The 13,340-nt window shown below is 40.7% G+C and overlaps 1 protein-coding gene across 11 annotated transcripts in view; it reads left to right on the top strand.

The window, feature by feature from the left end:
- Nucleotides 1-436: 436 nt before the first annotated feature.
- elna (elastin a) overlaps nucleotides 437-13,340 on the top strand; it is a 229,937-nt gene continuing 217,033 nt past the window's right edge. For 7 of the 11 annotated variants that reach the window (XM_059655511.1, XM_059655521.1, XM_059655514.1 and 4 more), the window contains exons 1-2: nucleotides 438-750; nucleotides 8,784-8,858. In XM_059655511.1, coding sequence (XP_059511494.1) covers nucleotides 687-750; nucleotides 8,784-8,858 — 139 coding nt within the window. In that variant the 5' untranslated portion in view covers nucleotides 438-686. Of the gene's footprint in view, nucleotides 751-8,783; nucleotides 8,859-13,340 lie in introns of all 11 variants that reach the window. The other 4 variants (XM_059655510.1, XM_059655518.1, XM_059655515.1 and 1 more) reach the window with 2 other exon arrangements.

Raw genomic sequence — 13,340 nt, 5'->3', positions numbered from 1 at the left:
AATTGTAACCTTTGTATATATCTAACATTTTTGCGGATTTTGCAGATTTCCAGAATTTATAGTCCATGTCTCTAATACCTGTTTATGCAAGAGGTCTATATACAAAGTTCATTTGAACTGAATACATATTTTTGCATTATAAGTAGTTAGCAGTGCAAGTAGCCCCTATATAACTAGCCGTCTAAATAAATTGGTATTGGAGTTTCTTACCAAGTACAGGTATAGCTCAGTTTAGTATCAGATCTCTTTAAAAATGCACCTGACTCTGGGCATGTTGGTCGCCTGTTTAGTAGATACAACGTGTAAAAATTAGATTGATACTCAAGCTGCAAATTAACATCTCTCTTCACATACTGGGATCCTTACTGTCTGCAAAATTCGAACTGCCTTATCTGGCTGACTCGCTGTCCTTTTTTTCTAATAAATTCTCAGAGCTCATGCAAACGACCTGGCAGAGAAAATAGACGCAATTGCCGAGATTCTGGCAGGAGTTCTGCAATGTTGGCAGGACTGACCAGGAAAAAAAAGCCGCAGCGGAGAAAAGTCAACTGGCTACAAGGACCGAGTTGGGTCCCTGACTAATTACGTATTGTCCATATCCGTCTCTTACAAGTGGCAATTAGGGTCGAGTGAATAAAAGCGCCTGGACTTAGAGTGAGTTAGTATTTTGTGGAGTGGCTGACAAGATGGCTACGACGCTCTTACAGGGATACCTGCTCATGATCCTCATCAAAACGACTCTGCAAGGAGGTGAGCACGCATAGCGATTGCACTGTCTCTTCGTGATTCTGATTAAATAATACATCGCCGCTAGCAGTGGCGATGTGCCCTACATTTGCTCTGAAATATTAAGGAAGAATGTTCTTTACTTTGAAAGTTATGCGGGCGATCCTTACGCTTCAGGGGAAATTGGATGAGTTTTGAAGACTTCTATCTGTGTTTTCTGCTGAGAAGTCTCCAACACTGACCAAACACGTATTTTCACTACAGTTCAATCGCTTTCGTTTAGAAAAGATTTGCGCTAGAATTCCGATGGGAATTGCAAACTACGTGACTGCAACTTAAGAGTTACAGTCGCAAATGTATGTGACCTGCTTATTCCTTGTACATCTTTGCCCGTTACCGTTTCTTCGTGTAAATTTTTGTGCCTTTCCTTCCCTCCCCTTTTTATTACTATAACTTCTTTACTTCATATTCCTGGTCTGCGGTTTGGTTGGGCATGCCTGCCTTCCACCATCCCACCCCCCACCCCGATCCATAGGTGGGTGCGCGCGCCTTCTTGCCGGGAGCTGTTCGGTATTCCAGGACTGTTGGGAATGAGATTTATGACCAGGGATTGGAGTCGGACTGAAAATCTCTTTAAATATTGAGACTGACGTTGCAGTAACTGCAGCAAACAGATAATTTAAAAATAAATTTTGCCTGAAACGAACAAGTTTTCACACTTTGGTTCACTACATTTCTTATCATACTAGTGAACAATAACAGAGTAGTGGCGTCGCACTGACTTCACAGTTCTAGCAGTTTTTAATTCAATCAGTGTACAGTCTGTGGCCAGATAGGCTGTCAATTTTGTGTCAGAACAAGGAAACCTCTCAATCTCCGACCTGCGAAATGCAAGTCCAACCATGAACCAGATTAGCCCTCGACCCAACTTTAACTGTGCGGTGCACAATACTGCGCTTTTTGGCATTCCGAGTCTTTGAGGTCTCTAATGTGGGCTTCTGCCAATTAGAGCTTTCCATTTAATTCGCTGCTGCATAGGAGCTGGAATTGGCACCTGACTGAGAATCCTAAACATTCACCAAGCATTCGTCAAGCAATGACCCATCCGCTGCAATTTTCCCAAACTGTTGGAAGAATTGATGAAGCGTGCGATAAATCACAAATTATGCACCAATGAAGCTTATTGTGTGAACTTTGTAACCTGTGTGCAATCGGGAAAAACATAATTTGTCTTCAAAGTAAACAGACGAATAAGGAAATGCAGCCCAGAAATATCTGACGGTCCAAGCTGTTGCTATGTTCCTTTTTCTTTGTAAAGAAATTGACTCTAATCTAATTAAGGTAAATGCTGGAGACACTTTATATTGTTAATGTCAGTAGCAGTAAACCGCAGGTTTTGTTAAGCATGAAATAACATTGTTTTAAAATACTCCGATTATACTCAAACCGAAATTCGACTTCCTCGGAAACGTTTACTGTGTGGTGTGGAAAAACTTTTATTTTCTATTTCCTTTCTGCAATAGCCTGCAGGTGATTTGAAAAACTTTCATTTCAGATTTCCAGCTTTGGCGATTTGTAGTTTATTTTAGAGCGAATTGTTTAATTACAGTAAACTGGTATCCCCTCCTCCATTATCAAAACCCTGACTTTTATCCTGAAGTGGAAATATCCCCTCTAGATTTTTCAGTTGCGAAGAGAAATACCTCAACTTAAATACAGAAGTCAGTCTTGAAGAGCTAACCAAACATCTTAAATCGGCATAGGTGTCTTTCATTGGAAATAAAAAAATACTATTTTTGATAACTTTTTTCCTCAAATGCCCATTGCTGTCGTCTCATTACCTGATTGTATTTCAGGACAGGATCGAAACAAGGAAAGATGGCAAATTTTAACCGTAATTTGAAAGTTTCTAAAATTACAAACTGACGGTAGGAATGGGTTCATACATCTTGTGGTTGGAAATATTGTGCCTCTGTTGATTTCTAGGGCCAGTTTTCATTCGCCTCTTTAATAATATGGATTTGATCCAACGCAGCAGCTCAAAATGTAAACACCAATGTCGTGGAAAAAGTGAAGTGGCGTAAATAGTACAGTATCGTCCAAAATAAAAACAAGCTGGTGATTTGTTTAATACATACGTCCACTTGACTTGTTTAATCTCAAACAAAACCGAGAAACATCCACGATCATGCCTGACTTCAGTTGGAAAATCAATTTTCCAACAACTAAGTGTCAATCTTCGTTCCAGTGTTACTAAAGCCACTGCACTATCTCGGCCAACAGCCGAAATACAATAGCTCGTTGGTTTTTTTAATGAGCTTTTTAAACTTATTCTGCAGATGCAATGGCAAGCAGGATTTAATCGCAATAAGCAAACTGAAAACCATGCTACGCAGTTACATTACATCCTAAGCACTCTGATTCGAAGCACACAGTTGTTTGGCGTGCTTTGATGCGCAATGATCTTGAATTTTTAGAAAGCGGGAAACAGCACCGCTCTGCGGCAGTTCTAGGGAAATTTGGACGACCCGCCCCAAAAGAATGTTCAATTGAGATTGCGTATGAGCCAACAGCTTTAACAAATGCTACATTTAATATCCTTCAGCCGAAATGTTACTTTGCTTTTTGCGCTATTTCCGCAAACCTGTCTAATTTCACAGGAGATCACACGATTTGTAGCTGAATAAGCCCAGCATTGTCTGTCCAAATATCTTCAGTCTTCATTAACGACATTCCTTCCATCTCAAAAACAAATGAAGTATTCAGCACCATTCTCAACTCCTCAGATGCTGAAGTACTCTACATTATCATTGACCAGAAACTGAACTTGATCAGCCAAATAAATGTGCAAGTCGTAGGCTCATAATTTGGTGTTGAGAAACTTGTCTCCATTTTCCTCAATACATGTTTACCACTCAAGGCACAAGTGAAGAATATGATGGACCTCTGACTACCCCTCTGGATGAGTGCATCTCTAACAACACAATGTGCTATACCATACAGGACAAAGCATGTTACTTGATTGGCTCAACATTTACTTGCTTCACCCAGGTGATAGTGTATAGCATCTATAAGATGACAGTTCTTTTGACAACATTTTGCAAGCCATGACCTCTATCATCGAGAACAACAAAGGAAGCAGACGTGAGAACACTGCCTCCTGCATATCCCCTCCAAGCCACTCGCACTTCTGATTTTGGAAGTATTTCTTCACTGTGGCTAAGTCAAAGCCTGAACTCCCTGCAAATGTTGTTTTTCCTTTACTGTCACTAGATCAAAATTCTTGAATTCCTCCCTAAAAGCACTGTGGATCAAACTACAGCACATGGACTGCAGTGATTCAAGATGGCAGGCAATACCACTTTCTAAAGGACAATTGGGAATGGGCAATAAATACCAGACTGCCAGTGACATCCAGGACGCACAAGTGAATAAAAGAAAACTGTCAGTGTACCTATAAGCACATTAACTCCAGCAGTTAAGGAAGTAAACTTGGCAGTACTTTTACCAAGGCAATTAGGGTGGGCTATAAATGCTGGCCTTGCTTGCATCCCTTCAATAATCAGTTGACATGGGATAGAGCTGGGTGTGTTACCAAGGTGTAAACAGACAGCATTATTGATAGAATGAATATATGGTTGGAAGATCCATCTTGGGGTCCACTGTTAGATAAGACTGTAACAATCTACCTGAGGCTTAGTTTTGAACAAGAATTGACCAACTAATGGAATTTATAATGAGCACAAGTCAATGGTTTTGGCTTTCCCAGTATTTAATTTGTAGGAAATTTTTGTATTGGATGACAAAGTGAACAGGGAAATTGAGCTAGCTCTGTCACCACTGCTTGTTTTCCATGTATGTATGGAAACAGATGCAGTTTTTTTTTGGTGGCATGTCCAGGTTGAGCATAAGTGAGGAGCAGGAGGAGGCCATGGGTGGAGGAGTGCCAGAGGCATTAGTATGTGAATATTGCTTGTTTTTTCTTTGACTACAACTGGATTGATTTTTAAAAATTAATCCCCTGTAGCCCATACAGCTGGATGAGAGTGAAGAGACATAGAAGAAAAGTCAACAGTATTTTTTTTCACACTTCCTCACTTTGAGGAATGAAATAGGAAACATAATTCCTGACTCAAAAGATACTCCAATAGTTTTCATAATTACTTGCTTGTACCTGCACACTACTACCTTTTTTGTAGTTCATCCATGAGGACACTGTTTATTTGCATTTCTGAGCTCTGAAATCTCTCTCTCCTTCCTTACTAAGTCTTCCTGCTTGACTGGACAGTTTCATTCTCAGAAATATACTTAATTTGCCACTTTTTCCACTCACCTATTTCTTTTCTTTTTTGTAACCTCCCTTTGCAACTTAACTTTTCTACCTGTCTTTAGCAAATTTGGCAAGCGTACCTTGTGTCCCATCATCCAAGTCATTTGTATAAATTATAAACAGCTGAGTTCCAGCACCTATCTCAGTGGTACACAAGCTGCTACATCCTTCTAACCAGAGAAAGAACCATGTATAAGTGAAGAGCTGGAGGAACACAGCAGGCCAGGGAGCATCAGAGGAGCAAGAAAGCTGACATGTTGGGTCAGGACCCTTCAGAAATGAGGGAGGGCAAGGGGGCTATGAAATAAATAGAGGGAGGGGTGGTGATAGCAGTTAGATATTGGAGCAGATAGGTGGGGGAAAAGATGGACAAGTCAAGGATTCTGATTGCTGTTATCTGATCAATCTTCCATCCATGCCAAAATGCAACCCCCTACACCAGGAAACTTAATTTGACATGACAACCATTGAGGTATCTTGTCCAATGCCTTGTAGAAACCTAAGTAAAGGGAAATGTGCACAGTTTGATATAAGTGGGATAGACAATAAAATCTGACTTTTTTTTTTGCTAGGGTCTCAGTTTCCTTCTCAACATGGTTTTTTTTAAGGTTTTGCAGTGCACCTTGCTCCACAAGTAAGTAATTTAACACAGTACTAACACTAATGGTTTTAGAGATAGTAGGGAGTGCAGATGCTGGAGAATCTGAGATAACAAGGTGTAGAGCTGGATGAACACAGCAGGCTAAGCAGCATCAGAAGAGCAGTAAGGCTGACGTTTTGGGTCTTGACCCTTCTTCAGAAATGGATTTATATCCTTCTGCTATATTCAACTTGGATTCTTAGCACCATGTCATCCAAGGCAGAAATTGCCTTATTTATGACTAAAAGATCTGGAGATTACAGCAGGTGATTAATACCTAGCATTCCTTCTGCAGGAAATGGCAGAATAAAAGGCAATGAACACTGTAGGAGGATATCCCAATCTAGCAAACTAAGAACAAGTAATAGCAATTATTGCTTTCAGTTTTGGGTTTGATCATTGTGAGGCTGTGTCTCAAGTGCTTCTATTGTATTTGCTTCCACATTATTTAAGCTTTTGCTTAATGAGAGCCACAAGAATCTGATTCAAATAGACTGCTTCTAAGGCAAATGGGTTGGCAGCAATGTCATATTCATTTAGGGCAGAGTTTTCCCATTTCCACTTAATCTTTTGAGTAAGATTCATGGCTGTGGCTTGACATTACATAAATAAAAAGTAACCTTCCATTCTTCACCCTATGCAACCACACCATTGGGTGCCTTTCTCTGGGAATCTCCCAGCTGAGTGGCAGAAATACATTGCTGTCGCCAAGGTCTTCCGACTTTTCCACCTTTAGCTCCATATTTAAAGCCAAACTGCTCATCAGTCTAGGGTGTACCGCTCTGACTGTTCATTTCAGTCTTAACAGTCAACTCACGACTCCCAGGAAAGGCAAAATTGTACACGGCTTCTGAGCCCTGGACATGTTGGTAGTGGGACTGGTGGAGAAGGTAGACCCTTTTTCCAGCTAACTGTAACAAAAGTCATGTTACTAGACCAAGGCAGCCTGGGTCTGCATTATGTTCTGAGTGAAGTGGAATGCCCAGCAGTACGGCAAGGCAATTAATGAGCTTCTGTACTCCAGTGCAGGTACTACCAATCTCTTATCTACTCCCCTGCTCACTCAGTCGAGCACCCACTCTAACTCTGCAACTGCATACTTATCTCACTGGCTCATGGGCTACAAGTTTCAGTTTAACTTGCATCACATTCATTCAATGCCTCTTATTCACTTCAGTCTCTAAAACTACTAATCCTTCCTTCTCTCCCTTTTTTCTTTTCCTATTCCATTGGGGCGTATTACCATACTTTTTTCTCACCATTGAAGGGAAAAACATTCTTCCCTATCTACCCCTTTGAGATTACGAACTGCACGTTTGAGAAATATTCAATGCTACAATTGCTTGAGCACTGTCCTGCCAGCATTCTTCACTGTATAGGTGGTTTTTTCTTTATAACTGAGCCAGAACGCTCAAGTTTCAGCAGATGTAACCTCTGCCTTACATAATAATTCCATTGCATTGTTGAATTTCCAAGCCCATGTGCCAATCTCTTCTCTAATGATTAGTTTCATGTTTAACCAGCAGTCTCCATACCACGTGACTGTTCATTTGTCTTCATGTTAATTTATGTAGCCATTATTCTGGTGCTCAATCTCTTTAAATTCAAGAAGATCTAAACTCACCAGCCTAAGCCAGAATTGCCAGAAAGATGACAAATTATTTTTCAGCTCCTTCTGCCAGGCGTGCTGACTTGAAGATGGGGTAGGATAGAGAATGAGCAGAGGATGGTGAAATGCCCCAGATGTATATAGGTGATGGTAAGACCTGTCCTCAGGGCCAAGCAAGGCTTATGACATTTCACACTCAACTGAGGACCATTTTCCTGCAGTTTTGAAGCTGGCAGAAGTCAGGGACGATGGATCACTCTGCTTCATGCTGAAAGAGTGAAGGTTTGAGGTACATCCTTCAATTGTCCATATTCCACTGCAGGTTCCTTTCTCAAATCGGGCCTTGCCGTGAGGACCGCTAAATATTGGTTTTCAGTCGCCACCTCCAGGTCCTACACCTCTTCACCCCTGTCAGCTTCAGGTCAAATCGGCAAGCAGCTTTGTCATCCCACCAATCAACGTCCAGGAGCTCACTGATATGGGATTTCCCCGCAAATTAGGGATGCAAATTCTACCTCTATTCCTCTGAAGGATAAACTGATAAATTGCCATGGGGTAGCCAAAATAGATGGAGATCTTGTCCACTTAGTGGTGGACAGGAAACCTGGTCACACATTAAATTCTGCCCAACTCTACTGAGTACATCCTAACTGAAAATATTTGGTGCTTTCCCTCCCACCTATTCTGCACTGTGAAACAACACTAAATTGTAAGCTTGCAGTGGTAAGTGATTATTTGTCCTCTGTATATTGAATGGAACCCAGTACTGTTGATGAATTCTGCTGTGTAGTATGGCCCTTTCAGTGTCATGTATGCCAATTATGGTACCCTGCACCTCGGGGATTCCAACCATGTTACCAAATCCAACTGCTACAGCACTGACTTCACGTCGGAAGAATGCAACAAACCTATGTGACCTTGCACAGATGGCACCTTGACCAGATGCACGTATGGCTGCATGACTGAAAAATGCTACACTGATTCCCCTTTACACTCGCGTAGGAACCACATGCATAGAAATTCACTGTTGCAATGATCACAGCCACTGCGAGCAGGTGGCTTCCCACTCTTTCACCCTTAGGCCTTATTTCAGCCTCCAGCACAGTTTTGTCACCATGTTCTGGGACAAACTCTGATCTAGCAGCATCTCTAGGAGGAAAACTTGCTCCCCACAGATGCTGCCAGATCTGAGTTTTGCCAGTAAATTCTGTTTTTGTTTCATTCTTCATTGCTTGTTTTGCTTGATTTTAAAGTTTCCTTCATTTTGATTTAATTCTGGCGTTTGATTAACTGTCATCTTACCAATATTAGTTTTTCAAAGCAGTATATTCTGTATAAGTTTGGATCTGGCTCACCCAGTATTCTCCAAGTCAATCAACCTTTTTTATTAGCATTGAACAAAGTGAAAAGGAAGCTGTAAACTTGGTTTTGTTTTGAAGAATTGGAAACCATTTTATATTTCACTTTTTGGTTGTTAGGTGTTCCTGGAGCAGCAGGAGTTCAAGGAACACTAGGACGTCTCTTTCTTCCAAGTGCATATCTTCGCAGTACTGGTAAGTGATTCAGGAATTGTATACAAATTTTTAAAATGTTAACTTTGGACAGGTGTTTTCTTTTGAGCTTTTCCAAATAACTGAAGCTTCCAGACGTGCTTCCTCACTCTTCATGGGAGTCATACTGGAAGATTGGAGGGAGGCAAATGTTGTTTCTCTTTCAAGAAAGGGATTAGGGAAATCCCTCTAAATTACTGACCAGTCAGCCTTACGTCTGTGGTCAGCAAGGTTTTGGAAAGAATTGAGGGATAGGATTTACGACTATTTGGAAAAGTATAGTGTGATTAAAGGGAGTCAGCATGGCTTTGAGGGGCAGGCCATGCCTTACAAATCTTATTGAGTTCTTTGAGGAAGTCACGAGCAGTGGATGTGGTGTACGTGGACTTCAGCAAGGCATTTGATAAGGTTCCCCACGGCAGACTCATTCATAAAGTCAGGAGGTATGGAATACAGGGTGATTTGGCTGTCTGGATTCAGAATTGGTTGGTTGACAGGAGGCAGAGTGGTTGTAGATGGTAAGTATTCTGCCTGGAGGTCAGTGCTGACTGGTGTCCCACAGGGCTCTGTTCTTGGGCCTCTGCTCTTTGTAGTCTTTATAAATGACTTGGATGAGGAGGTTGAGGGGTGGGTTAGTATGTTTGCTGATGACACAAAGGTTGGAGGTGCCGTTGATAGTATTGAGGGCTATTGCAGACTTCAGCGAGACATTGACAGAATGCAGAGCTGGGCTGAGAAATGGCAGATGGAGTTCAAGCTGGATAAATGCAAAGTGATGCATTTTGGAAGGTTGAACTTAAATGCTGAATATAGGATTAAAGGCAGGATTCTTGGCAGTGTGGAGGAACAGTGGGATCTTGGTGTTCAAGTGCATAGCTCCCTCAAAGTTGCCACCCAGGTGGATAAGGTTGTTAAGAAAGCATATGGTGTTTTGGCTTTCATTAACAGGGGATCGAGTTTAAGAGCCGCAAGGTTATGCTGCAGCTCTACAAAACCCTGGTAAGACCACACTTGGAATATTGTGTCCAGTTCTGGTCGCCCTATTATAGGAAAGATGTGGAGGCTTTGGAGAGGGTGCAAAGGAGGCTTACCAGGATTGGAGGGCTTGTCTTATGAGGAGAGGTTGACTGAGCTCGGACTTTTCTTTCTGGAGGAATGGACTCTTCTCCTGGGCAGGATTGACTGCCACGAGGGGTCATAGTTTTAAGGTGTTAGGAGGAAGGTATAGAGGAGACGTCAGAGGGAGGTTCTTCACCCAGAGAGTTGTGAGCGCATGGAATAGTTTACCAGTGGTAGTCATGGAAGCGGAGTCATTAGTGACATTTAAGTGACTGCTGGACATGCACATGTCCAGCAGTGAATTGAGGGGAATGTAGGTTAGGTTATTTTCCTTTTGGATTAGGATTATTCCACGGCACAGCATTGTGGGCCGAAGGGCCTGTACTTCTGGATGTTCTATGTAGCCTGTTATGACCAAGTGAGAGAGGACGAACTTGTTTCCCTCTCTTTGTCTATCACTTCTGGCCACAAGAAAATCTTCTTGGCATGCAACCACTGCATCACATCAACTCCAACGTAGTTTAACTTATTTGGCATAAGGAAACAATTTACCAACTTTTCTTGAGTGAAAGAGCAATTTTATTACTTGCTGACTGTCACAATGGGTTAACAAACAACTTTAGCTCATTTACAGGAGTGACAGTTTCAAAAATCCCATTAAACTGCCCAACAAAGATGGTTTCTATAATCATGTGACTGGACTTGGCAGTACTCTTCCAGAATCCTCAAAAGTAGGTCAGCTAGACAATCAACAGTTCATGTACCTTCTGAGAGGATTGCAAGGCAAATGTTGGGTTACATACTGCCACAGAGATTGATTTTTAGACTTTTAACAAAAGGGGCTTGGTGACATGATTTGCTCTCAATGCCAAATCCAATTGACTTTCAATCATATAATTTTTGAACAAGCAGTCATTTAAAGGGTTAGTGCTACTTAATACAATATTTACTGACTATATCAAAACCCCTGACTTCAGACTACGAGAGAAAGCTCTGGCTTTTTATATATTTTAAAACAAAAGCAAATCAGTGTATTTTTATGCCAAATAAACTTTCCAAACTCTTTCTTCAAAACAAAGCAAAAATTTATATTTTAGTAGTATTCATCAGAAGTAAAATTCCTTGAACTTAGAAGAAATTTTAGAAGTAAAGTCTGTCTGACTGCTGAACTACTAGCAGTTCAATCATCGCTCTTTTACTTGAAGAAAGCCAGCTCAGTTTTAGCAAGTTACACTACAATTTGTAAACTAGAAAGCAAGCACTGACGTACAAATGGATCATTGTACTGTCCTTCTAGTTTTTTCCCACCATAACATCAAAGTTCTCTGTGTAGCAGGAGGTTTAAGATTATTAGAGTTTTAATTAGGAGTCAACAGTTATGTCATCAGTTCATTAGGTTCTAGCTAAAGGTAAACAATTTATTTGTAATAAATAGTAACTCTGAGTTGTCTGTTTTTAACCTGGTATAATGAAATGGGTAAACTTGGGGAATTTTTCATACTTGAATAAAATCTTTAACTATTGTGGTGACTCCAAGAATAAATAGGCTAGATTTCTAGTACACTATCCCAGTAAGGTGTGACAGAAGACTTAGACAAGATCCAAGCTTGTGCTGACAAGTGTGAAGTAACATTAATGCCACACGTGCTAGTCAATATCCATCTCCAACAAGAGAATCTAACAATTAACCCTTGGCATTCAATTGCATTGCCTTCACTGAATTCCCCACTATCAACATCCTGGCTTTACCACTAACCAGAAACTGAACTACCCAAATAAAAATTACTGTGTGTCAATAAAAGCAGGTCAGAGGCATGTCATGTTGCAGCAAGTAACTTCCCTCAAGGCATGGAAGCCTGCCTACAGTTTACAAGGCACAGGCCAGGAGTGTGTTGGAATATTCTCAACTTGGCAGTACAAGTGTCACTCCAACAACACAAGAAACTTGACACCATCCAGCTTGATTGGCACCACATCTACAAGCCTTCATTCCCTCCATTACTGATGCACAGTAGCAGCATTATGTACCGTCAACCTGGAAGCACTCCAGAAATTCACCTGGACTCCTTTGACAGCACCTTCCAAACACATGACCACAACTATCTCGATGGACATCTGCTGCACATGTCCAGGAACACGAGTTCTCCTCCAAACCCCACTCATTCCTGACCTCAATGTATCAATGAAATTCTCAACTTAGTGTTTGACAAAGCAGTTAGAGTTGTGTTTTTATGAAATGAGACTCTTGGTATGATTGCTAAAATTGTCTGTTACCCTAAATTTTGTTTCATGGAACAATGCTTCATTCTTTTTTGAGTAAATTAATTAATCAGAACTCTACATGTAAAATTTTGTAGAATTATAGTGCTTAGAGGCCAAATGGCCTCTTTGATCCATGCTGGCTGCTCTGCAAGAAAAACTTCGCAGGTCTCATGCAGCGTTCCCTGCAAGTTTTCTTAGGCACTCATCCAATACCCTCTGACAGCCATGCATTAATCTGACTCTGAAAACCTCTTGGGCACCTGTGGTTTTTTTGTTTGAAGAATGTGTTCCTTGCTACCTTGTTTTTTGGACATCTGCCAATTATCATCTTCAGACAAGAATTACAGGACATAATTTTTTTTTCAGCCTATAGGAACAATTTCTTCTCATTCCCCAGCCCTTCCACCACCACCACCTCCTCATTATTGTGTTTTTATTTTGTATGAGGGCAAGATCATGAGGCAGTGTGTAGTGGTAATTCATTAGAAAAGTCATCAGAACAACCAGGTTAATAGTCTGAAGACTTTGGTTCAAATTCAATCACTGCAGATGATAAAATTAGAATTAGTCTCAGTCGTCACGTAACCAATGTTACTTGTTGTAAAAACCCATCTGGTTCACTGATGTCCTCTTTGTTAGAGAAGGAAATCTACCATCTGACCTAGTCAGGCAAACATGTGATTCCAGATGCACAGCTTTTGTGGCTGCTTGAAATAGCAGCAGGCAATTAAGAATCAGTTTGATGGTAATTATGCAATGGCAAGAAATGATTTTCCTTTCCAGTATAATCCACCTATATAAAAATACTTGATGAAATTTGCACTTCTCCTTTTTCTTAAAGGAGAACAAACTCAGATTTTTGAATCAATAAAACTGAAGTGTAATATCTGTGGAATCACATTTCTTGTGAATCTTTTCTGCACCCACTGATGATTTTACATTCTTTCTTGTATTGTACATAAAATGCTGATTTGCTCTCAACTGGACTATTAAGTCATCATTCCTTCATTGCTTTTCTACTCCTGGCTTTATCTAGAAAGCCAGAAGATCCTTTTAAAAACAAAGTTGCTGGAAAAGCTTTGTTTTTGTTCCTGATTTACAGCATCTGCAGTTCGTTTGAATCCTTTCTCACTACTTTCAATTATTTTTGAGCATATACTAGCA

Source organism: Stegostoma tigrinum, chromosome 27 (assembly GCF_030684315.1).
Source record: "Stegostoma tigrinum isolate sSteTig4 chromosome 27, sSteTig4.hap1, whole genome shotgun sequence".
Lineage (NCBI taxonomy): Eukaryota > Metazoa > Chordata > Chondrichthyes > Orectolobiformes > Stegostomatidae > Stegostoma > Stegostoma tigrinum.
This window is presented reverse-complemented; position numbering and strand designations above follow the sequence as displayed.